Source organism: Podarcis pityusensis, assembly GCF_964106645.2.
Source record: "Podarcis pityusensis genome assembly, chromosome: 17".
Lineage (NCBI taxonomy): Eukaryota > Metazoa > Chordata > Lepidosauria > Squamata > Lacertidae > Podarcis > Podarcis pityusensis.
Genome location: NC_138042.1, coordinates 15505609 through 15529331, shown reverse-complemented (window position 1 = coordinate 15529331; position 23723 = coordinate 15505609). Strand labels below are relative to the sequence as shown.

Below are 23723 nucleotides of genomic sequence, written 5' to 3'. Positions count from 1 at the left end.
CTGCCTTTGATAGAGTCAAACCAAACTTTGAATAAAGTTTAGAATACTGTACTGCGCTGAAATTATTCATATTAGTGAGAAGTTCATGCTAGCGATTTCTGCAGCAATACAACAAAGGCACATCACAGTATTGGGGGCGGTGGCAAGCGGATCCTGCGTATTTGCTGCTTATAAATGGTCCGTGTGTGTTGATTCTGCAGCTACCTAGGATCTGACAATGGACTTTAAGACTGGAATAAAATCTGTCATTTACCTTAAAGATGTGAAGGCTAGGATCCTAGGACTGGGCTATTGCAGTAGCTTTAAATATACTAGGAATGAAAAAAATGAGTATCTCTATATTAAGGTGAATACCAAAGGATTCTCCAACTACCTACCAGGATAGAATAGTTGACTGCAACTACTAACTAAAACATACAAACAAACAAACACAAACAAACAAACAAAAACAAACATACAGTCTATTCTTGAACACCTTATGCAATCTGCAATGGTTTCAAGTGCTCTCCTGTTCAGTTCTGCCCTTGAGCAGTTAATCTATTGTATTTCCTAGACATGCTCTCTCTCTGAAGATGCTTGGAGATAATGCACAACCTAATTTTACGTGCCTGTTTCAAAATAAAATACAGCCTCCTTTTTAAATAGTAAGACTGTGTACACTCCATGCATTTAAAGCATTTTCCTCCTTCCCAGGAATCCAGCTCATCACAGAACTACAATTTCTAGCACCCTTAACAAACTACCATTCCCAAGATTCGGGGCGGGGGGGGGGATAATGATGCTTAAATTTATGATGTGTATGCAACCTAGGTGAGAGCCTAAATGCAGGTGGTAGATCTCAGACAACTGCCTTTCCTCAAAGGTGTTACATTGAGGCCGCACATGTATTACTGTGATTGCTTGATTAAATATGTGCATTTTTGTAGCCATCAGTGTCACATCAAAGCAGAGAGCGTGGCAACATTTGAAATTTCAGAAGTGGCTGTGTCTGCTCTTCCTCCTTCCCCTGGAAGCCTATATAGTGGTATCTTGGGTTAAGAACTTAATTCATTCTGGAAGTCTGTTCTTAACCTGAAGCACCACTTTAGCTAATGGGGTCTCCCGCTGCTGCTGCCGCGTCTCCGCCACGCGATTTCTGTTCTCATCCTGAAGCAAAGTTCTTAACCCGAGGTACTATTTCTGGGTTAGTGGAGTCTGTAACCTGAACCATCTGTAACCTGAGGTACCACTGTATTTGTAGAAACCTTCACCTACCTAAATTGCAAACAGCAGCAACGAGAAATTTCAAAAGTTCTACATGTTCAGAATGATCTTACCAAGCCTTGTAGCCCTGAAATATAGGTGGAGACACAGGCTGAGAAACTGCTCATAATTCTGTGTTAGCATCACCACCTAAGATGACTTGACCAGCCTCCACAGCAGTTCATACCCAGGGAGAGCGTGCTTGCATGCGAGGAATGGTGTGTTCTGGTTAAGTTCAGCTATCAGGATATCTGCTACCAGCTGGTGAGAGCAAGTGATAACTTGTCAGCCAGATGATCAGGGATGCTAAAGCCGGCTTTCTGAGCAGAAATTTGGCAGGGGGAGGGAGGGGGAGACACACAAAAACAAAAGCTGCTCCTAAGGTCCGCATAAAACAATTGCACAAATACTTCCATAATGCAAACGAAGCAGCCTTGTTCTTCCGAATGTTCCCTTTCTGCGTTATCACTTGAACTGTTGCTGACTTGGCATTATGCTACGCTATGCAAATCTCTTCCCCCTGAAATTAGCAACATTGATTTACTTTTAGGATGTGCCGTGTGTCCCTGGCTGACATCATTTGTCCTGCGGCATTGCTGACCTTGTGCACGGCAGATCTGCTGTATCGTGAGGGACTTTCACACCGCTGCTCTTTCTGTCCTCCCACGCAGACGTTGCCTTTTGGTCCCCGGTGGATGTGTAGCTTTTAGGTGGAATGCAATAGCACTGCAGCAGAGACTCTGCAGCGGTGGGCTGGAAGAATACGCAGCAGAGCCGTTGCTGCCAAACTAGGTACCGGCTATGGCTCAAATCCTTTGCTCTTGTTCTTTGCTGCCTGAGTCACAGGAATGTACTAGATCGTGCAGCCTTAAACTGTTGAGCAAGGCTAGAAGGAATCTTATGTTAAAAGTTGTGGGTTTTTTAAAAAGAAATCACCACCAGATAAACTGAAATCAAATGCTAATTCCAAACAAGGGGAACTTGGGTCTTCCAGATCAATCAATCAGTCAATCAATCAATCTTTATTACGGTCCAGAGACCCAACAAATCGTTACAAAGCAATGCACAATTCAGACAGCCTACCTCCAGGTTAAACAAGCATTTTGTTCAGACTTAAAGATAGGCATCATTGGTTCTTGCAACCACCGATAAAAACTTCGCCATTGCTAATGTTCTAGCGTTTGTCCGGTCTTCCAATAGGAACCTGACATAGTGAGCCTCTGCTTTTCCCGGGAAAGGTACCAGCAAGGGTAATATCAGTTCAGCCCTGGCTTGCTCATATTTCGCATAGTGCAGCAAAATATGTTTTATAGAATCGATGTCTTGAGCACACGAGCAAAGTCTGTCCTGGTAGGGAACTCCTCTCAACCTGCCACCCAACACTGCAGAAGGAAAGACATGTAGTCTGGCTTTGGTGAATAACCTTCGATAATTTGGTGCTGTCAGGTTTTTAATGTAAGGTGTTAACTTAAAGACATGCCCATATTGTACTCCTACTGCCAGCGGACTACAGACTGCGTGTGATCAAGATCGCAAGTCACTGTGTGTATTATCCCATAATCTTTGCTTTAACGTCTTTAGGGCACCTTCATAACCCAGGTAATAAAGTTGCGGGGGGGGGGGTGACAGACCAATAGAGGTGGCTTTTCTAGCCATGGTTTTCTGCCATTTGCTGACAAACTCCTCATTGGTCAGGTGTTGGTACAAACCCTTCCCTAGATCAAATACTGAAATCCTGAGCCAATGTTTTAGGGCAGCCCACCACGCTTTAGTTGAAATTGGGCATTCACCAGCTCCTAACAGAAGTATGGAGTTGGGGACACAGTTACGTACCTTGGGTCTTCCAGATGTTGCTGTATTCCATCAGCCCAGAAGCATGACCACTGGCCAGTGATGGTTAGAGTTGTAATTTGGCAACATCTCGAAGACCAAAAGTTCCCTTCCTACGTGCTGCTTTATCAGACTTGACCTCTATGTGGTCTAAAAGTGGAAACCTTCACAAGTTAAACAATGGATGTTCTTTATTGCTGGGTGTCCATTGAGACAAACCTCGAATTCCTTGGGGCCAGTGTTAACTTCAGGGGGTCCTGAACCAGAGAAACTTGATATGTGAGAGTATGGGCAGATCTATACCACATCTTTGAAGCACATCTAAGGCAGAGTTAAAAACATGGCTTCCTCCTTAGAATCCTGGGAGCTGTAGTTTGTCAAGACTGCTGATAATGATAGAATAATGGAATTGTAGAGTTAGAAGGGAGCCTGAGGATCATCTAGTTCAACCCCGGCAATGCAGGAATCTCAACAAAAGCATCCCTGGCAGATGGCCAAGGAAGGAAGAGTCCACAACTTCCCAAGGGAGACCGTTCCACTGTCTCTTACTGTCAGAAAGTTCTTCCTGAAGTGAAATTTAGTTGGAATCTCTTTTCTTGTAACTCCACGCCATTGGTTTGAATCCTGCCCTCCAGAGCAGCTCTGTGAAGGTAGTTCCGTGAGAGTGAAACTACAGGATTCTTTGGGGAAAGTGATGTCTTTTTAATGTGCATTGGATCTGCTTTACATGTTTGGTTGGATCTGTGCTGGCTGTGGTGGAGGAAAATTACAAGCTCCTCCAGATCTAGAGCAGATAAGAAGTTTTCCATTTCTTTAGTTATTGGTGGTGGTAGGGTACTCAAATAAGACATTGCGCGGGGGCCTGTTTCCTACATTACTTGACAGCAGTCTTGGAAATGTCATGCCACTGGGAGCCATAGTCCACCTTGGTTTTCTTTTTTTGTTTTTGTTTTTGCGGGTGTACCTGCATGGTGTATGCAGATATTATTGCTGCATTAAAATGTACAAATTATTGTTAGGGTGGCATATTAAAGATGAAGAAGTTAAGACGGTTATGATTAAATGGGCTAAAGATTTTGGTTATAATATTCAATTAGGAATGTGGGAAAGATGATGGACAAAAACTATTAATTTTACTGTATGTATGGCACTTAAGGAAAATTTCATGAGGGTGATCTATAGGTGGTATTTGACACCGACCAAACTTGCTTAAATGTATAGGACCCAAGATAAGGTTTGCTGGAAATGTAAGGAAAAGGAAGGGACTTTATATCACATGTGGTGGACTTGTACTAAGATCAAAGCATACTGGGATATGATACATAATGAATTGAAAAAGGTATTTAAAAACACTTTTAGTTAAAAAAAAAACCCCAGAGGCTTTTCTATTGGGTATAATAGGAGATGAAATTCCCCAAAAGGACTTAAATATATTTATGTATGCAGACCAAGATGATTGAATATGCAGAATTGGCGAAGCTGACAGGGGAAATCTGAAAGCAGTGTGATGAACTGTTTGAAAAGGACTGGAGTAAATTCTTGCAATATATGAAGGAACACTGTAAACATTTGAAAACGTTTGCAGGATTGATTTAAAATATTTTGTAACGTTATGATTAGATACCTCTTTACAAATATTTGAATTGATTTATAAGCATAGAAAGAAGCTAAATAGGGTAATAGAGAAATGCTAATAGAGAAATGCTAAGATTAGTATTTATAGAAGTCGGGGAATGGGGGGCGGGGAGAGTCGATGCTCTGATTGAGCAAAGATTTATGTGATGATAAAATTTTATTTTGATTTTATTTTAAAAAAGAGAAAAATTGATAAATATTATTTAAAAATTACATTTTCAAGGTGTACACGCAAAAAAATCTAGAATGACAACTTAAAAAACAACATTTGAAATGGCTTCAAAAAAGAAGGCAGCAAATAAATGTGAGAACCCTGAATTGTTCAAAATAGAAGATGTGCAGTTAAGATCTTTACAAAACAGAAGGCAGATTTCTGTATTTATTTATTTTTAAAAAGCAACTTGCAATTACGCACTATCCTGGCATTATTAAAAGAAGCATGAAAATGTTCACTTGAACTGCTCTTTGAGGACAGGTTCTCTAACTAGGGTGAGAGGATGATACTGAAACCACGTTATATTTGATCCCCTCTTTTGTCATAGGAGTAGCGATAGATTAGTTACGGTCACCTTCATGTGTTAAAAGTCCTTGGGATGCCATTCCCTTCATCGGTCTCCTCTTTAGTTGCCGAGGTACTTAGATCAACACTGTGTTTTAAAATAAGTAAATAAATTATAAACCACTGAAGTTGTCAAGGATGTTGCTTCAGGGTTGATGTGACCAAGCGTTGGTTACTCTGGCTGTGTTCCAAGTTTAATAAAGAACATTTAGTTTTCAATTCTCCTGTACGATATTGCAGGACTCTTCTCTCTCCCTGCCCTCCGATTCTCCCTTCAGTAGATTGCCAACCATTCCAATTCTTGCCTGGTTTGTTCTTGGTTAGTATGGGAAATAGAAGGAACAAGATGCTGGTCAGTTGGGGATGGCCTGCAGTGGGTCTGGGCAGCTATTTTTCTGCCACTTGGGATGCAAAGATGCTAGGTAGACAACCCCTACACTGTGCTGCCCACAAGAAGCTGCCCTTTCTTCCTCCTGCAGTACTACAGATGACAATGAGGTTTATAGAGTCAGGTAGGTAGCTGCGTTGGTCTGACACAGTCGAAATAAATAAAAAAATTGTCCAGTAGCACCTTAGGTAAAGGTAAAGGGACCCCTGACCATTAGGTCCAGTCGTGACCGACTCTGGGGTTGCGGCACTTATCTCGCTCTATAGGCCAAGGGAGCCAGCGTACGGCATCCGGGTCATGTGGCCAGCATGACTAAGCCGCTTCTGGCAAACCAGAGCAGCACACGGAAACGCCATTTACCTTCCTGCCGGAGCAGTAACTATTTATCTGTTTGCACTTTGATGTGCTTTCGAACTGCTAGGTGGGCAGGAGCAGGGACCGAGCAACAGGAGCTCACCCAGTCATGGGGATTCGAACCGCCGATCTTCTGATTGGCAAGTCCTAGGCTCTGTGGTTTAACCCACAGCGCCACCTGCGTCCCTAGTAGCACCTTAGAGATCAAGTAAGTTTGTTCTGGGTCTAAGCTTTCGTGTGCATGCACACCTCTTCAGATACACTGAAACAGAAGTCACCAGACCCTTATATATAGTGGGAGGGTGGGGGTTTTCTCAGGAGTGTAGTAGGAGATGGGTGATTGACTTAATGGGTATGGTAAACCTGTTGATGACTGTTAACGAATGCAATTAGTCCTACAGGAACAACAGTAGGCAACAGATTTACCATACCCATTGACTCAATCACCCATCTCCTACAGTGGTACCTCGGGTTACATACGCTTCAGGTTACAGACTCTGCTAACCCAGAAATAGTGCTTCAGGTTAAGAACTTTGCTTCAGGATGAGAACAGAAATCGTGCTCTGGCGGCGCGGCGGCAGTGGGAGGCCCCATTAGCTAAAGTGGTGCTTCAGGTTAAGAACAGTTTCAGGTTAAAAACGGACCTCCAGAACGAATTAAGTTCTTAACCCGAGATACCACTGTACTACCCTTCTGAGAAAAACCCCACTAAATATAAGGGTCTGGGGACTTCTGTTTCAATGTACAGTGGTACCTCGGGTTAAGTACTTAATTTGTTCCGGAGGTCCATACTTAACCTGAAACTGTTCTTAACCTGAAGCACCACTTTAGCTAATGGGGCCTCCTGCTGCCGCTGCGCCGCCAGAGCACAATTTCTGTTCTCATCCTGAAGCAAAGTTCTTAACCTGAAGCACTATTTCTGGGTTAGCGGAGTCTGTAACCTGAAACGTATGTAACCTGTATCGTATGTAACCCAAGGTACCGCTGTATCTGAAGAGGTGTGCATGCTCACAAAAGCTTATGCCCAGAACAAACATAGTTGGTCTCTAAGGTGTTACTGGACAATTTATTTATTTATTTCGTGAGGTTTATGTTTATTCAGACATGGGGCACTCCAGATCTAAACAGCCTTAAATTCATCCCAGGGAAACTGGTGCTGGTATCTAGAACTGCAGAATTCTCCTCTCCATCTGCCACATATTGCTCACCCTTAGCAAGACAGGTCTTCAGGGCTGAAGGAATTGAAAGCACCTTCTTCTTTGCAACAGGCCTTGCCACAGTCACAAAGAAAAGCGAAGATGTGGATTGGCATTTAATAAAGCCATATATTTATGCAACTATTATGCTTAACATCAAGCACCAGCCAGCCAACCCTGACTGTAAAAACCCATTCTCACGGCGTCTTAATTTCTCACACTCCGATTTCAAGCAGAGCTTTTGTCACCTGGCGGTGGTCTCATTTAGCTTTTCAATTTCAATATGAGAGATAAAGCCGAGCAATAAGAAATCATTTGTATTCCTTCTAGGCAATTGCGTGGCAAATGTCACCCATTAGCGTAGAGGATTAACACTGTTCTCTCTGTGTGTATTTCTATTTGCAAGAGTGAGAAAAAACACAATGCTAAATGGACAGGTGCATATGGATATGGATATGGGATGGTACAGGGATGGGAAAACCTTTTGCGGTCAGAAAGACCACAAAGGTGGGTGGAACAATAGAGGAACTCTTACCTTTATACAGTAGGGTTTACGCGAACTGTGCAAAAATCAGACGTTCCTACAACAGATCTCTCCATCCTCCATTCAGGCCTGTTTCCAGGCACAATTCAAAGCGCTGGTTATGACTTATAAAGCCCTTTACAGGTTTAGGTCCAAGCTATCTGAAAGACCATATTCTCCCTTATGAACTTGCCCAGGTTCTGAGATCTTTGTGGGAGGCACTTCTCTCACCCTGCCACCTTCACAGATACGCTTGGTAGGGATGCAGGACAGGGCCTTCTTGGCAGCTGCTCCCAGACTTCGGAACTCTCTCCCTGGAGAAGCCAGACTGGCTCCCTCCTTGCTGTCCTTCCACTGGCAGGTGAAGACTTTCTTATTCCAACAGACTTTGGGGAGCTGGCTGCTTTCAGTGAAAGGGCTGGTGCCATGCTGGGTTTTATTATAATTATTTGTATGTTTTTGAGGGGGAGGGGGGAGATGAGGAGGCGGCAGAGATTTAATAGAATCATTTTTAAAAAATCATTGCATTATTTCTACGTTTTTACCTGTTACTATTTTATCTGTAACTTGCACTGAGTCCATGTCAGGGAACAAGGCTGAGAAGTAGTAGGAGTGATGATGATGATGATGATAATAATAGACATCAGGGGAAGGGGTTATGTATATTGTTAAATATAATCCATTTCATTGGTAAAAAGAATAGATTACATGGGAAAGTAGCTGGAATTGACACCCACAGGATTAATTTTTCATTTCTAGCTATTGCAAATAGTTGTTTTGACTGAGATGCATTATAACAATGCTAAATCCTGCTCTTAACCTTGACTTTCGGTTTCCATGTGCAAAGCATTCTGCAAACTAAACCGGTAGCACTTGAAACAGGAAAGAAAACATGGGAATAGCCATCATTTAAAGCACTGCAATCTTTCTTAACCAAGGAAAGTTTTAACAGTCTCCAATTTTGAATATCCTGTTTTATTGGGGGGGGGGGTCAAAGTTTTGCCTCTTAAGCTGTTTCAAATCATAATAATCAGTTCTAAACATTTTTAGCTGCAATTTAAGGTTTGATAAGAGAGATGCTTAGGCACAACGTTTCTGACTTGGCAAATAAATCTCTAAGCCAGTAGCCAATTCAGTATGTTTCTGACAGGACATCTCTCAAATTACTGAAAGAAGCAGCATACCAACTCCAACAATATTTAACATTGACTGTAACACGTCTCACTTTCAGATTAGTACGTCCTGATTCTGCAAATGTTTCTATAACTATTCTGGAAAGAAGAGCTGATAGTGAACACCCTTGATTTATTCCCCTGTGCAGCCAGACTTGAAGTGAATATAGATGGGCAATAACTGCTTTAAAAAACCTGTCTCCAAAGTAATCTTAGAAGGAAGTTCCATTCAAACTGCTCAAAAGCTTGAAGATGTCTAATTGGATTAGAAGGATTTAGGATTTAGTTTGGGGGCACCATGGTAGACCACATTCAGTGCCCTTCTGACTGAATGGCTGGATGCGCATTTCAGAATGAACTGATTAAATCTTGTTAGTCATCATTATCAAGAAAATGGTTTTCTCACTTAACGTTGCTGCCAAAAAAGATCTATACATCATGATTTATCAACGTTAACAGGCTGTACAAGTTCATTGATTGAGGGTCCTTATCCGGTTTGGGTGCAACAACGTGTCTGGATTGCTTCCAAGAAGCAGGAATAACACTTCCATCCAGGATAGAATTAAGCAGAAGTGAAAGATGAGGGACTCAGATATCTGCTAAATGTCCGTAAACTCTTAAGTTAGACCATCATTACTCAGTATTTACCATTTTAAGGTGTGGGGGGGGGGTTGTTGTTTTTTGGAAAAATTCAGCATCAACTTCTTCAGCTAAAATGGTCTGATTCAGATCACCTTGATGCTCTGCTTTTAGAGCCATTCTGGTCCAGCTCCATGTCATCAAGTGATATAATTAGATTGTCTAAAGAAGCCCAGTATATAGTATCGCCCGCTTTGGAAGTCTTCCTTGAAATCCATTGTGAGTGTGGATTTCATGCATAGAATGCCTTTTGAAACCTCTAAAGCTATGGTCTCGTGCTCTTTTCCTTGCCTTGCATAAATCCTTTACAGGAAGATATTCTGACTCTGTTGATTATTAAGCCTGATGGTGACAAAAGTGTATTTCTGGCTTGCAAACAAAATCATGATGCTTAAGAACAAACACCGTCACCGATCCTGGCACAATTGCACTAGCTGCCAATTAGGTTCCAGGTGTGATTCAAAGTGCTGGTGTGGATTTATAAAGCCTTACATGGCTCAGGACCTCAATACCTTAAGGATGGCCTCTCCTCATATGAACTGACCTGGACCTGAACTGATTTGTCACCTGAGGCCCTTCTCTATGTCCCTCCCTCCCAGAGAGGTTTGGAGGGTGGCAACAAGAGAACGGGGCCTTTTCTGCGGTGGCTCTCCAGTTGTGGAATGCTCACCCCAGAGAGGCTCACCTGGCACCATCATTACATGTCTTTAGGTGCCAGGCAAAAACATTCCTCTTTACCCAGGCCTATGGCTATTAAATAACCTACAGCCTGTGAAAGTGTGGGGGAGAGGACTGCTGTTATAATAACTACTTTATTATTAGGCTGGCTGTCAGTATGCTTTTGTCATGTTCTGTAATGTGTTTTTAAAGTTGTTCACCACCCTGGGAGCTTTTGATAAATGGTGGCATATAAATGGAATTAATAATAATTTTAAAACATCACTCCATCCTTGCTTCCTTTAAGGAAAGGCATTCTACGCTGGGAATTAAAGTCTCATATCAAAGCTCCTTCTGGCTTATCAGTTTCACCTGGATTTATCTTGTTTTGCTTTTCTTTGTCTGCAGAAAGTGAGTGAGAAGGTTGGTGGAGCAGAAGGAACCAAGCTAGATGAGGATTTCAAGGAAATGGAAAGGGTAAGTCTGAAAGACTGCTATTACGTCGTTCATATTATTTCGGCAATGCCTGATATTAAAGCACTGTTGCAATTAGGGCCAAAATGTATAGTTGATTAATCATTTGGAACAATTGATTAAAAACCTTTTGACTGTTATTTTAAAAATGTGCCTCTATTTTCAACCAAGAAATAAAAATAACGGGTGGGCAGATCCTAATTCAATTAATGTAGGGTTCTTCAGGTATGGCTGGGCAGCGTTTACACATTTGGAGATTTCCCATGACATCTTTTTCTGGAAAGTGTTCTTACTTAACACAAAACAAAAAATGCTGCTAGACAGGCTACTGCTTACAAGACGAGTCTTTGGTAGCAGCCCACCAAGACCATGTGGTTTTGATGCTCTCTTTACAAGTAAGGAGTAATACAGTCATCAAGTAGGACAAACTGTCATTGCAAACCTGTACACACATTGTGTGAGCTTGAGCATGTGCAAGGAGAAACTAAAATCATTTGGAGAGAGGAAAGGAAATCTGGTTTATGCTTCACCATAAAAGGAATTCAAAGAATTCTCTTGACACGAGAACCAGAAGAGTAAGCTTGCATGGCAATGCTGCAATTCAAAGCTTATTCCGGTTCATGTCTGTTTGAAGTGATGTTTAGGAAGCTCTCTTTATCAACAGGCCTGTGGTTGTAGATCTAAAGTAGCCCAAACCATATGCACAGACACTGACATGTTTTACTTGAAAAAAAATTATTAAAGCACCGTTGCAATTAGGGCCAAAATGTATAGTTGATTAATCATTTGGAACAATTGATTAAAAACCTTTTGAATGTTATTTTAAAAATGTGCCTCTGATTAATTGATTGCACAGGCAGCAGATTTCAAGGGGCAGATTTCATTTTTTGAAAAGTTTGTTTTAAGTACAAGCTTTTACAAAGCCACAAATGACAGGCACCATTTTAGCGGGGGAGGGTATCTCTTTTAAGATGGTGCTTGTTGTGATTTGTGTGTGCTCCATCTGGAAACCAACTCTGATTTTTAATAATAATAATAATAATAATAATAATAATAATAATAATATTTGTATCCCGCCCATATGGCTGGGTTTCCCCAGCCACTCTGGGTGGCTTTCAACAAAGATTAAAAATACATTAAAATGTCACACATTAAAAACTTCCCTGAACAGGGCTGCCTTAAGATGTCTTCTAAATGTCAGGTAGTTGTTTATCTCTTTGACATCTGGTGGGAGGGCGTTCCACGGGGTGTGCACCACTACCGAGAAGGCCCTCTGCTTGGTTCCCTGTAGCTTTTTCTTCTTGCAGTGAGGGAACCGCCAGAAGGCCCTCGGCGCTGGACCTCAGTGTCCGGGCAGAACGATGGGGGTGGAGACGCTCCTTCAGGTCTACTGGGCCGAGGCCATTTAGGGCTTTAAAGGTCAACACCAACACTTTGAATTGTGCTTGGAAACGTACTGGGAGCCAATGATAGTTGACTTCAGAATGATAGTTGACTTCATTTTTTTTGTTATTAAACATTTATACACCCCCTCCCCATGTTCTTCCCACCTCCTCACAACAAACCCGTGAGGGAGGTCAGACTGAGAGACTGTGCTTCTTCCAGTGAGCTGCGTCGCCGAGTGTGGATTTCAACCATTGCAAGGAGGAAAACCAAGACCTACTTAACCTGGGACTTAACCCCATTGAATTCAAAAGGACAACCTCAGAACAGGCATGCATAGGACTGCATTGCTAGTAATTCAGGCAGCAATCTCATACCTACCTAGGGATAAGCTCCATTGAAATGAATGGGACATATATAGAGGTTTTAAACCCCTACTACTAATTGACGTTGATGGCTTTGATCAAATGTTGGACCTAGTTACGATAAAACAATTAGCACACTGTGTAGGAAATCAGGGATTCAAAGGACACCCAGTGTCTTATTACCACTGAATTCAGAAGAGACTATTACTTTTATCTTGTCATATGCCGCCATATCACAGGTGAATAAAAGGATTAAGAAAGCGAACTCCCGTGCCCCAATCTGGCAGGAGAGATTGAATATTTCGCATGGCCTCTGGTCTTTCTTTCATACCCATTGCAGTTGCCAATATAAATGTGGATGGTACACATTCCCATCCACAACATGATGCTGATCTGAGCCCCATTGAAAGAGCTGGATGCTACTTTTGATGTGAACGGACGACGTCTGGATTGGAGCCCAATTTTCAGCAGCTTCAACAACGTCCACTTATTTTGCCTTCCAATGAAATTTGTGTTGATCTACTTTTGCTTTGTGCTTTAAGCCCATGACTCATTAGGGAAAATGGATAAAGGCAGAGAATTGAATGAACCTAAAAGTGGAAGATGGGCAGCCAGATGAAAGCTAGATCCTTGCATATGCTTGTTCTATTTTCTTTGGACATGTACAAGCTGTTTTAATGATTGGTGGGCTGTTGAGTGTTCACTGCAGTGAAGGAAGATTACTAGGTCTGTGTTTGCTCTGATGAACACCTGTGCCAGAAACATGGAAGGGAGGAGGAAGTGGCAAAGGCAACGAGACATCTATAAATGCTTCCTCCTGCAAAGGAACAAGCAGGCCAGGTGCGCTTGGGCTGTACCACTGGGTTGTCCCAATATTCTAACAGAATGACACCAACTGTTCCTAATAAAAGGGTTGCTTGTTCATGATCACAAGGAGGCAGGTTTTGCCTGTGTCTTGCAGTGGTGATTTTGGAGACCTGCTTCCAGGGCCTGTCATTAGCCCCATCCAGTCATTCAAAGCATTGTGGGAGGGTGGCATCACAGTAGCAGGTGAGGAAATTCTGGAGCAGAAGGCAAGGAAAATATTCCGGGGAGAGGGGTGGAAGAGGGATAATTTCATGTCCCTTGGTGTGATACTGGAGCTCCCCATCTAGGTCCAACTTAAAAAAAGAATGAAAATATTCAATAGTTTGTTAAAAATATATATACCTATTTCCTTAAAACTATATAACAGATTAGGGATGCGGGTGGCACTGTGGGTTAAATCACAGAGCCTAGGGCTTGCCGATCTCTGATCAGCAGTTCGAATCCCCATGATGGGGTGAGCTCCCGTTGCTCGGTCCCAGCTCCTGCCAACCTAGCAGTTCAAAAGCATGTCAAAGTGCAAGTAGATAAATAGGTACCGCTCTGGTGGGAAGGTAAACGGCGTTTCCGCGCGCTGCTCTGGTTCGCCAGAAGCGGCTTAGTCATGCTGGCCACATGACCCGGAAGCTGTACGCCAGCTCCCTCAGCCAATAAAGCGAGATGAGCGCCGCAACCCCAGAGTCGGCCACAACTGGACCTATGTTCAGGGGTCCCTTTACCTTTACCTTTACATAACAGATTTGCACATATGATAGAGGAGAACAGAGGAGGCTCTGAAAACCCTAAATGCAACTGTTATTCCAGGCCCAAAGATGTGATGTTGAATGTATGGTTGCATCTCATGTGCACATTTTCAGAATGCAAATAGCAGCTTCAGGTGGGGAGGGACAAATGACTGATAATTGACAGAATTTCAGCAGGCAGGGAAGAGGAGTTTAACCCTTTCCACCCCTGCTGTGCTCCTGTTGGAAATTACTCCTTGAATTGAGAGGAAAGGCCCCATTGGGAAGCTTCATAGTAATGTTGAAAATGTTGAACTTAAATTAAGGGCAGTACTTGTCCTGATTGAAACAGGTAAGTGGCCAAGAATATGCAGCAAGCCAAAAATTTCCTCCTTGCTCCCATTCATTCTTTGTAGAGCCAATGTGGTTAAGAGTATGAGACTGTGAAGACCTAGATTCAATTCTCCACTCAGTCATGAACCTGGGATCAGTTATTGTCTCTCAGCCTAACCCACCTCACCAAATTGTTGTAAGGTTAAAATGGGTGACACAGAACCACATGCAGACCGCTCTGAGCTGTACGGAGGAAGGATAGGATATACCGTATTTTTTGCTCTATAAGACACACCAGACCACAAGACGGACCTAGTTTTTGGAGGAGGAAAACAAGAAAAAAAGTATTCTGAATCTCAGAAGCCAGAACAGCAAGAGGGATCGCTGCACAGTGAAAGCAATCCCTCTTGCTGTTCTGGCTTCTGTGATAGCTGTGCAGCCTGCATTTGCTCCATAAGACGCACACACATTTCCCCTTACTTTTTAGGAGGGAAAAAGTGAGTCTTATAGAGCAAAAAATACGGTAGTTGCAATAAATCAATGGAAAGGCCATTGCATTCAAGAATCTGCATTTCAGACCTGGTGTTGTTAGATCTGCTACTTCCTGGGCTTCCTTCACTGCCTTTATTATTCCAGCCTTTTGATTTTATGTTGCTCTGAGACCTCAATTAGGCCAGTACTTCACTGTGCTAAGCATTGTAATGACACATAATAAACTTTAATTATTCCCCGGCCCTCAAAGTGCTTACTGTCGTATAAACAACAAAGCAGGTGGGTAACAAATGAAATGAGGGCATGGAAAGGAGATTAACAATATAAGCAGGTATCTGTTGTGTACATAACAATGCAGATGTACGTGAAAAGAATGGGGTAGATATTTGGTCAAGGATGGTAGCTGAGCAAGTGCAGGAGGACTATTTTCAGGTTTCTGCATAAGCCATTGAAAGTTGGCCATGTTCTGCTGGGTTTGGGAGCACGGACGGTCCTATTGTTCTGCAGAGTGATGTGGCCACCTCATGCAATAGTTTGGCAGAGGTGCTGAAAGACAGAGCTTTATGTGTGCCACATGACCTGCTCTGCAGCCTCTAAGCCAGCCTCCTACTTTGCGGGGCAGTGGAGGCACTGCCTCATTGCTCGTGCTTCCAATTAAGATTCCACTGCATGTCTGATGAGCTTCCATTTGTGGAATGAGGAAGGGATGCCATTTTGGCCTCAAGGTGCCACATGTCTTTAGTGTATCCACACTGAACCTTATCAAGTGTTTTAATACCAGTGAATGGGGCTGAATAATCTCCAGAACTCTGCCCCTGCTTCAAAATGTGACTCAGTTTCCCAGCTATCGCATTGTTTACCATAATGGTTCCATTTTAGGAGATACACTGTAAAATATTCAGAGTAGAATATTGAGAATATCTAGAGCCCAGAAGACTGGTAATAGCTTATTGAGCCTTAGCTTCTCTGAAAGGAAGGCTTGAGTCATATGTTCACCTCTCAATGAGGCATAACATACATAGAAGCCTCCCAGAGCCTGTAGATGACTCTCTGTCTTGACATCTTTGATGCCTGACACTCAAAGTCGGAGATCCCCCTTGTGCTCTCGGTGAGTAAAGGGCTTCAGCTGCTCACTAACCAACTAATAGGTGCCTTGCTTTTATTTTTAAGGATGGAAGTAGACAATTGCTCCCCAGTTTTCCTTTCTTGTCCTGTCTGACATTGGTTGCTTTTCCCTACTCTTCTCCTTCCCAACTGCAGGCAGGAGATGTCAACAAAAGAGGGAACAAGGAAGGAAAACAGTCAGGGAGTGACTTCCTTGATCTTCTCTGCAAGAAAAAGCAAGGTACTGCCAGAGGATGAGTGAGTAGCAGCTCTCGCCCTCCCAGAAACTGGGGCCAGGTGAAATATGGAAGCGGGCTCACCTGTGCCAGGTGTCTGTAGTGGCTATCAGAACCAGTGGTTTCTATAGGCTCTTGAAGGTTTCTGTCCCTGTTCTGGCTCATTAAGGAGGTTGTTGCATGAGGCAGAGTCTGCAGCATTATAGATTTTCTATCATGGCAGGCATAGGATTTTGCCACATACCCAGTAACATGTTAGGGGAGAACAGCAGTGTGTTGGGTCTGTTAATCTGTAGTTGCTATTGACACAACTAGCACATTTGTGTCATCTACCACATATAATGAAGAATGATGGAAGAATAAGTACAGAAAACAAAAAGTATTGGATTATCCATCCTCATTGGGTGTTTCCTCTCTCCCTTTTATATCTTCTTCTTCGTCTTCTAATTGCAGAAAGTAGATGTCACCAGCAGGGCTGTGATGGAAATAATGGCCAGGACAACAGAATACCTTCAACCTAACCCAGGTAATTGTCCTTCTTTGGGAATCAGAGTGCATGTTGATTAAAAGCTCACTCACTTTATTCCAGTGCTGCTTCAGATGGGCTTTTATCGAAAAACAACAGCAGAGTAGGAAATGATGTGTAGGAGAGATATTCTCTGTGCAAAGTATGACGTATATAGATGGTTTTAAGAGCTTTGTCATTACTGATGCATGGGCACTGAATCTAAAGTGAGGAATTCACTAGCCTTTGTTGCCATACTTCTTGAATGTACATCAGTGCAAGGAACATCCTAATGTACACAGAAGGCTGTTCTGCTTTCCCCTTTTCAGCAGAGTCTCACTTCCTCAAGTTGATCAGAATCTCAACATTCAGGGCTCCTTTGTACAGTGAAAAGAAAAGACACCCGACACTATCATATCCTGAACCCCCTTTGCCTTAGTTCTTAAGATGCTCTTGTATGAGTGGTAGGTGCTTCAGCTAGGACAAGAGGAGCCTGGTATTTGTCAGTTCTCTCTTCCTCCTTAAGTGCCTTGTGCCCAATGCCTTCCTGTTCCCCAAGACTTGGGGATGGATTTTGAGGGCTACAGAGGAGGCGGTAGAGCCCTGCCATGTCAGCAAAATTCTGCTCCATAAGGAGAATGGATGTTAGGAACCAAGCCATTGCCTACTCCACCAGGGCCAGGGCCTTCTCAGTGATGGCTCCGACCTGGTGGAATGCTCTGTCCAATGAGACCAGGGCCCTGCAGGATTGAACTTCCTTCTGCAGGGCCTCTAAGACAGAGCCATTTCCAACCCAGCCTTCATCTGAAGACTGCAAGGGGGTTGTGCAACAGTTTCACTGTTTTGTTGTTCCCCGGCTCAAGGTTCCAAGAGGACTGGAAAGGATTTAGTGAGCCCGGAAAGGATTTGCAGCGGAACAAACAGAATGCAATGGCGCAAACCATTACTTGCCATCCTGCACTCCACTGGTATCATTATAGTGTTCTGTTTCCCACTCTGAGCAACAGAATTCTGATGATTTCCCCTGCCACCTCGTGGGTTTGGTTGCGATATATACGTTATGTGTTATTGAGCAATTTGTGCTGCAGAGGCACCACAGCCAAAACACATTTTCGTAGATGAGTCACCGAGATAATAAGGTTTGCTTCCTATGATAGGTTTTGTACTCTGAGACAGATACCCAGCTACAAAATGTATGCGTCATGCATCCACAACGGAGGAATTGTGTGCATGCATAAATTACTCCAGGTCCCTTTGCAGTTCATGTGAGTGTGGCTTCATATCTCTCCCGGTTGCAGCTGGCATATATTTTAAGGCGGGGAAACACATATCCATGCTCCTCTCATTCCTGATGTGATATGAGGATCTTTTGTGCACTCAGAAAGTCTCTTGAGCTACAGCTTCCTTGGAACCATGTAGAAAGAGTGAGTGGGTTAAGCTTATTACGACTGTCTGCTGTCCAGTGTGCTGATAGTTGTAGTGCCAGGCATTGGGGGTGGGAAAGCAGGCAGTCTGCTCACTTAATACAGAGCTTTAGAGGAAAGAAGGAAGCAAACAGTTCTGTCTCTCTTCCCTGCTGCCCAAGGCACCCATGTAGGCAGAAGAATCATAGAAAGAGAACCTTTCTATGATACGAGTTTTTGCTGTTGTTACTGATATTAACTGATATTACAGTGGTACCTCAGGTTACAGACGCTTCAGGTTACAGACTCCGCTAACCCAGAAATAGTACCTCGGGTTAAGAACTTTGCTTCAGGATGAAAACAGAAATTACGGGGCGGCAGCGGGAGGCCCCATTAGCTAAAGCGGCACCTCAGGTTAAGAACAGTTTCAGATTAAGAACGGACCTCCAGAACGAATTAAGTTCTTAACCTGAGGTACCACTGTACTGATATTAACTTTTTGTATCTTTATTTTTATGTGGAAATTGTTCAGTTTGGCTGTGTAGATCTTAATCATGTGTTTTATTTGTTTTTATGACTACTTTGGGATGCGGGTGGCGCTGTGTGTTAAACCACAGAGCCTAGGACTTGCTGATCAGAAGGTCGGCGGTTTGAATCCCCATGACGGGGTGAGCTGCCGTTGCTTGGTCCCTGCTCCTGCCAACCTAGCAGTTCGAAAGCACGTCAAAGTGCAAGTAGATAAATAGGTACCGCTCTGGCGGGAAGGTAAACAGTGTTTCCGTGTGCTGCTCTGGTTCGCCAGAAGCGGCTTAGTCATGCTGGCCACATGACCTGGAAGCTGTACGCTAGCTCCCTTGGCCAATAAAGCGAGATGAGCGCCGCAACCCCAGAGTCGGCCACGACTGGACCTAACGGTCAGGGGTCCCTTTACCTTTACTTTATGACTACTTTGCTATGTTTGTGATCATGTAAATCTTTTCATATTGTAAGCCGCCTTGAGCATTGTTTTAACTGAGGAAAGGTGGCATACAAATAAAAAATGATGATCATGATCATGATCATGAACCTACTCAAGTGACGCTGGCACAAAACCCCCACACATGCACTAAGTAAAATAACATAAGCTTCACCACCCCACCACCCCTCTCTCTCCCGTCCCCTCCCCTCCTCTTTTCTTACCAACCCTATACTGCATATGACACCAATGTCTCTCAACAAATGTAACTGAGCTGTAGAAAACACAACCTGAAGAAAGAGACAACACATGTGCTTTTGTAAATAATAATAAAATAATAAATTTTTATTTATATCCCGCCCTCCCCAACCAAAGCCGGGCTCAGAGTGGCTAACAACAGTAAAAGTAACACAATTTGCATAAAATCACAATCAATTAATTGAAATACATTCTAAAATCAATTCAATTCTAAAATCAATTCAGAGTCAAATTAATGGCAACCACTGGGCTAGAGTTCTATGAGGATTACAGAAGGAGAGAGGGGGGTCAGACTGTGGCAAATCTTGGAGGAAATGGAGTTTCACCATGGCTGAAGAACTCACTGGGATAACTCTTGTTAAAATTATTATTCTGTCTTTGGTCCTGTATTGTCACCTTTTCTTGGGCTAATTAGCTTGTTTGCTTGCTTGCAGCTTCCAGAGCTAGACTCAACATGCTCAACACTATGTCCAAAATTAGAGGCCAGGAGAAAGGACCAGGTTACCAACAGGCGGAGGCCCTGTTAGCAGATGCGATGCTGAAGTTTGGAAAAGAACTTGGAGATGACTGCAACTTTGGTAATGTGATTTTTTTTATTTTATCCTCATTGTAAGATACCTCTGGCTGGACGGACCTTCTCGGGGTTAGGCCTCCCGGGGTGACACAAAAATGGCACAACCTGATTATGCCATATTTTATTTATTTAAACAAATTTATGCCTTGCTTTTTGAGAGAGGTTCCCCACAAAGTGGCTCATAACAAGATTTAAAATCACAACATACCACACATTTATTCGGGCAGATTTTTCCCATGTGGGAGGGCAAGGACTAAGCACATGCAGAGAACCCTCGTTCAGAATGTGTAGCTGCAGCCACAATTTGCTTTGAATCTCTGCATCTGGTTTGCCAAATTGTTCTTTTATGAATTAAATGTTCATAACTGGACCTTTGTAGAATAGTTTGTATCAGACACAAGCTCCCAGTACAAAAATTCAACAACACGCCATATGTAGGGTTGCCATATTTCAAAAAGTAAAAACCAGGACACCCCAAAAGTTTTTGAGCTTTTTTAAAGAGAACCCTGAAGTTGTTGAGCCAAAACATGCAATTTTTCAATTGACTTGCCTAAGATCCAGGACAAAGCGGATATTCCTCCCGGATGTCAATTCCGCTTATTTTCTGACAGTTAAACATTTGGGGCTGTTGCACACAAAGGCTAACTATTCAGAATATACACACTGTTGGGCATAGTAGCATCCCTTGGGCTCATGTAATTTTCTCCAGCATGCACAGATAGCCTTCAGTCTGAACCAGGGCTTACAGGCATGAGTGCTTTTAATAGTAGATCTTGCTTGCATGAGATGTCCACTGAAAAGGGATGTCCTGATCCTGTGAGCATTGTCTACTCACATAAGCATAGATAGATAGATGGATGGATGGATAGATAGATAGATAGATAGATAGATAGATATAGGCTTTCTCACATCCTGCCATGCTTATAAGCTTTTGTTTCTAATCTTCTTAGCTGCACTAGAGCCTGATTTCCACACTAGAAGTGTGGAAAACTATTGGTTTTTACAAATAAACAAATTAATGGCTGGTATTCCCCAGGCTGGGTCTGAATGAGGCCAACATAGCAGACAACCAAAGGTCATCTGGGAGGGAGTTGCATGATTATGTGCCATGATACAGAAGTTCTGTTGCCTAGAATGCCTTTAGTGATATTCAACATTAGTTGTACATTAGAATGATTGAAATCAGTGGATTAAATCCAGCGGTTTCAGTGGGTCTATTTGTGTATGATTAATGCTGGTTTTCACCCCTGTGTTTTTGATTCCTGAGAAATTACTGAGCTTAGGAACCGTGCTAAGAATTTTATTTCTGTATGGAACTTCTCAATACTTGCCCTGCTCTATGCTGATGTGGAAGTACAGTCTTTGCTTCTTTGTCAAGATTAAGTAGACTCTTCCATTTCTTCAGGCCCAGCTCTCGGTGACGTTGGGGAAGCAATGAGGGAACTTTCTGAGGTGAAAGATTCTTTGGACATTGATGTGAAACAGAATTTTATTGATCCCCTTCAAAACCTTCATGACAAAGATCTGAGGGAAATACAGGTAATTTGCTGAGAAATTAACTGGCCGTTGCAAGATACACAGCAGAACCATTGCTCTGTAGCTCCTCCTTTCTCTTTCACATAATACAAAGTGCCAGGATAGAGAAGCACATGCACTGGCGGGCGACCTGTTTGGATCTGTTGGTGTGCTTGCACTGTATTCACCTTACCTCTGCCCTGCTCCATATCTGTAATTTAATTGTGTGTATGTGTACGTACACACACACACAATATTTTCTATCTATCTGTCCTATGTATCTATTTATCATCTATCATCTACGGCCTAGGACCCTCGTACCTACGAGACCGCCTCTCCCGGTATGCCCCACGGAGAGCCTCAAGGTCCATAAATAGCAACACCCTAGTGGTCCCGGGCCCTAAGGAAGTTAGATTAGCCTCAACCAGAGCCAGGGCCTTTTCAACACTGGCTCTGGCCTGGTGGAACGCTCTGCCTCATGGGACCAGGGCCCTGCAGGATCTGATTTCTTTCCGCAGGGCCTGTAAGACAGAGTTGTTCCACCTGGCCTTTGGCTTGGAGTCAATTTGATTCCCTCCTCCTCTTTCTTTTTTCTTTCTCCACCTGTGATGAGGCTGCATTTCAATATTTTAATGTTTCAATATTTTAATGTTGTATTTTAATCTTGTTTTTAAGTTGTATTCATTCAACTTGTTTTTATTATTGCTTGTTAGCCGCCCTGAGCCCAGCCTTGGCTGGGGAGGGCAGGGTATAAATAAAAATTATTATTATTATTATTACTATCTATCTATCATCTATCTATCATCACATATCTCTATCTTAGAAGAAGTAGTTGTTAAATGGTGGTCATACCAATATATAACATTGCTCAGCTTATTTTAACTCTGCAATCCTATGTATGTTTATTCAGAAGTGAATCTTCAACGGGATGACTCCCAGGTAAGTGCATAGCATTGCAGCCGTGGTCTGGATCCAACCCTTTATGCAGCGCAGCTCAGGGAGAATGTAATTAAAAATGGAAACAAGGATTCCAAGAATAGAAATCACTCCCAGCAGCAAGTTCCTACTCCAAAGTCAAAACTAAAAGAACATTCCCTGGTGGCCGGTGTTGCGGTCCTCATCTACACGATAGCATCTTCCCCAGCAGCCTGAGAATTGTAGTTCTGTTCAGACACTGGTGTTTGGATACAGGCTCACTCAGAGCTCTAATGGCTTACTGGAGAGCGCTAGAAAAAATGTTTTATTTGTAAAATTATTATTTTTATTTTAGATATTCCTAAACTGTCCTTTAATTTAGTGGGCTGTAAGTACACCTTAGGCAAATGAAAGGTTGTTTACATCACAGCTTTCTAAAAAACAACAACGACACAACCCCATGCACAGATTAAAAACAAAGAAACCCAAAGAGCAATAGGAAAGCAACAGCAGCAGAAGAAGACGCCAGTCATGGTACCATCTCTTAACTTTCTGCCAATTTTTTTTTTTTTAAGGCTAATAAGCTCCCTAGAATTGGGCAGGTGAAGTAGCTTGGCAGGACTGCCTCCATAATTGTGGCCCATATCCACCATTTTTGCTAGCAGATGGCAGGGTTTAAAGGTTGCGCAGCAAAGAAATTCAATGCAGCAGTTGCGCTAGTGGAAGTTTGTTGTGCAACAGCCAATGTTTATTGTGCAATTTGTTTCACAGCAATGCTTGGTAAAGTACTTATGTTTTCCCTTGTCCAACAATGTTTCGCCAGCGCAACAAGAACATCACTAATCAACTTTAACTTTGTGCTACATTGGATGCACTCTCAGCTCCCTCTGCAGTGAAGTCTTGTGCAGTACTGCTTTCTTCAAGGACTGCAAATTTGATGGAATTTCCTGTCAGTATAAACGCCTACTTATTGTTTTAATTGTGGTAGGAGGGTAGCCACTGAAATGCTGTACAATCAACAAAATAAAACAAGGGTGATCTCGGAGTACCACTTTTCCTGATGATCTCTAGAGCCTGGAAAGGCAACATTCTTGTGATAAACATAGTTTCTGATGTAGTTGGTAGTTGTCAAAATTCAAGGAAGCAGTGTGTGGTCCTTGAATAAATAAGGATGTTATGTCTGGAGTTGGCATTCTAGAATAATAGGCAGGGAGGATTCTAGAAGGCAGCATCTGATTGGCAGTGGAGCCGTCCAATCCGGCTCCAGAAGGGAAGTTTGAACTAACCTATCAGGTGTGACCTAGGGTGTGGTTACAGGATATATAACCTGGGTCTGGGAGGGACTACAAGCCTGGCTACACCCTGACTGTTTTTATCTGGCTACCCTGAAATAAACTGATGGCCTTTCTCTGAGTATATTTCATACAGTG

At 42.8% G+C, this 23723-nt stretch overlaps 1 protein-coding gene across 3 annotated transcripts in view; it reads left to right on the top strand.

Annotated features, from left to right (window-relative positions):
• SH3GL2 (SH3 domain containing GRB2 like 2, endophilin A1) overlaps nt 1-23723 on the top strand; it is an 85246-nt gene that overhangs the window by 54867 nt on the left and 6656 nt on the right. For 2 of the 3 annotated variants that reach the window (XM_080987917.1, XM_080987916.1), the window contains 5 exons: nt 10604-10672; nt 16089-16173; nt 16622-16694; nt 19724-19867; nt 21269-21402. In XM_080987917.1, coding sequence (XP_080844043.1) covers nt 10647-10672; nt 16089-16173; nt 16622-16694; nt 19724-19867; nt 21269-21402 — 462 coding nt within the window. In that variant the 5' untranslated portion in view covers nt 10604-10646. The remainder of the gene's footprint in view (nt 1-10603; nt 10673-16088; nt 16174-16621; nt 16695-19723; nt 19868-21268; nt 21403-23723) is intronic. The other variant, XM_080987918.1, reaches the window with a different exon arrangement.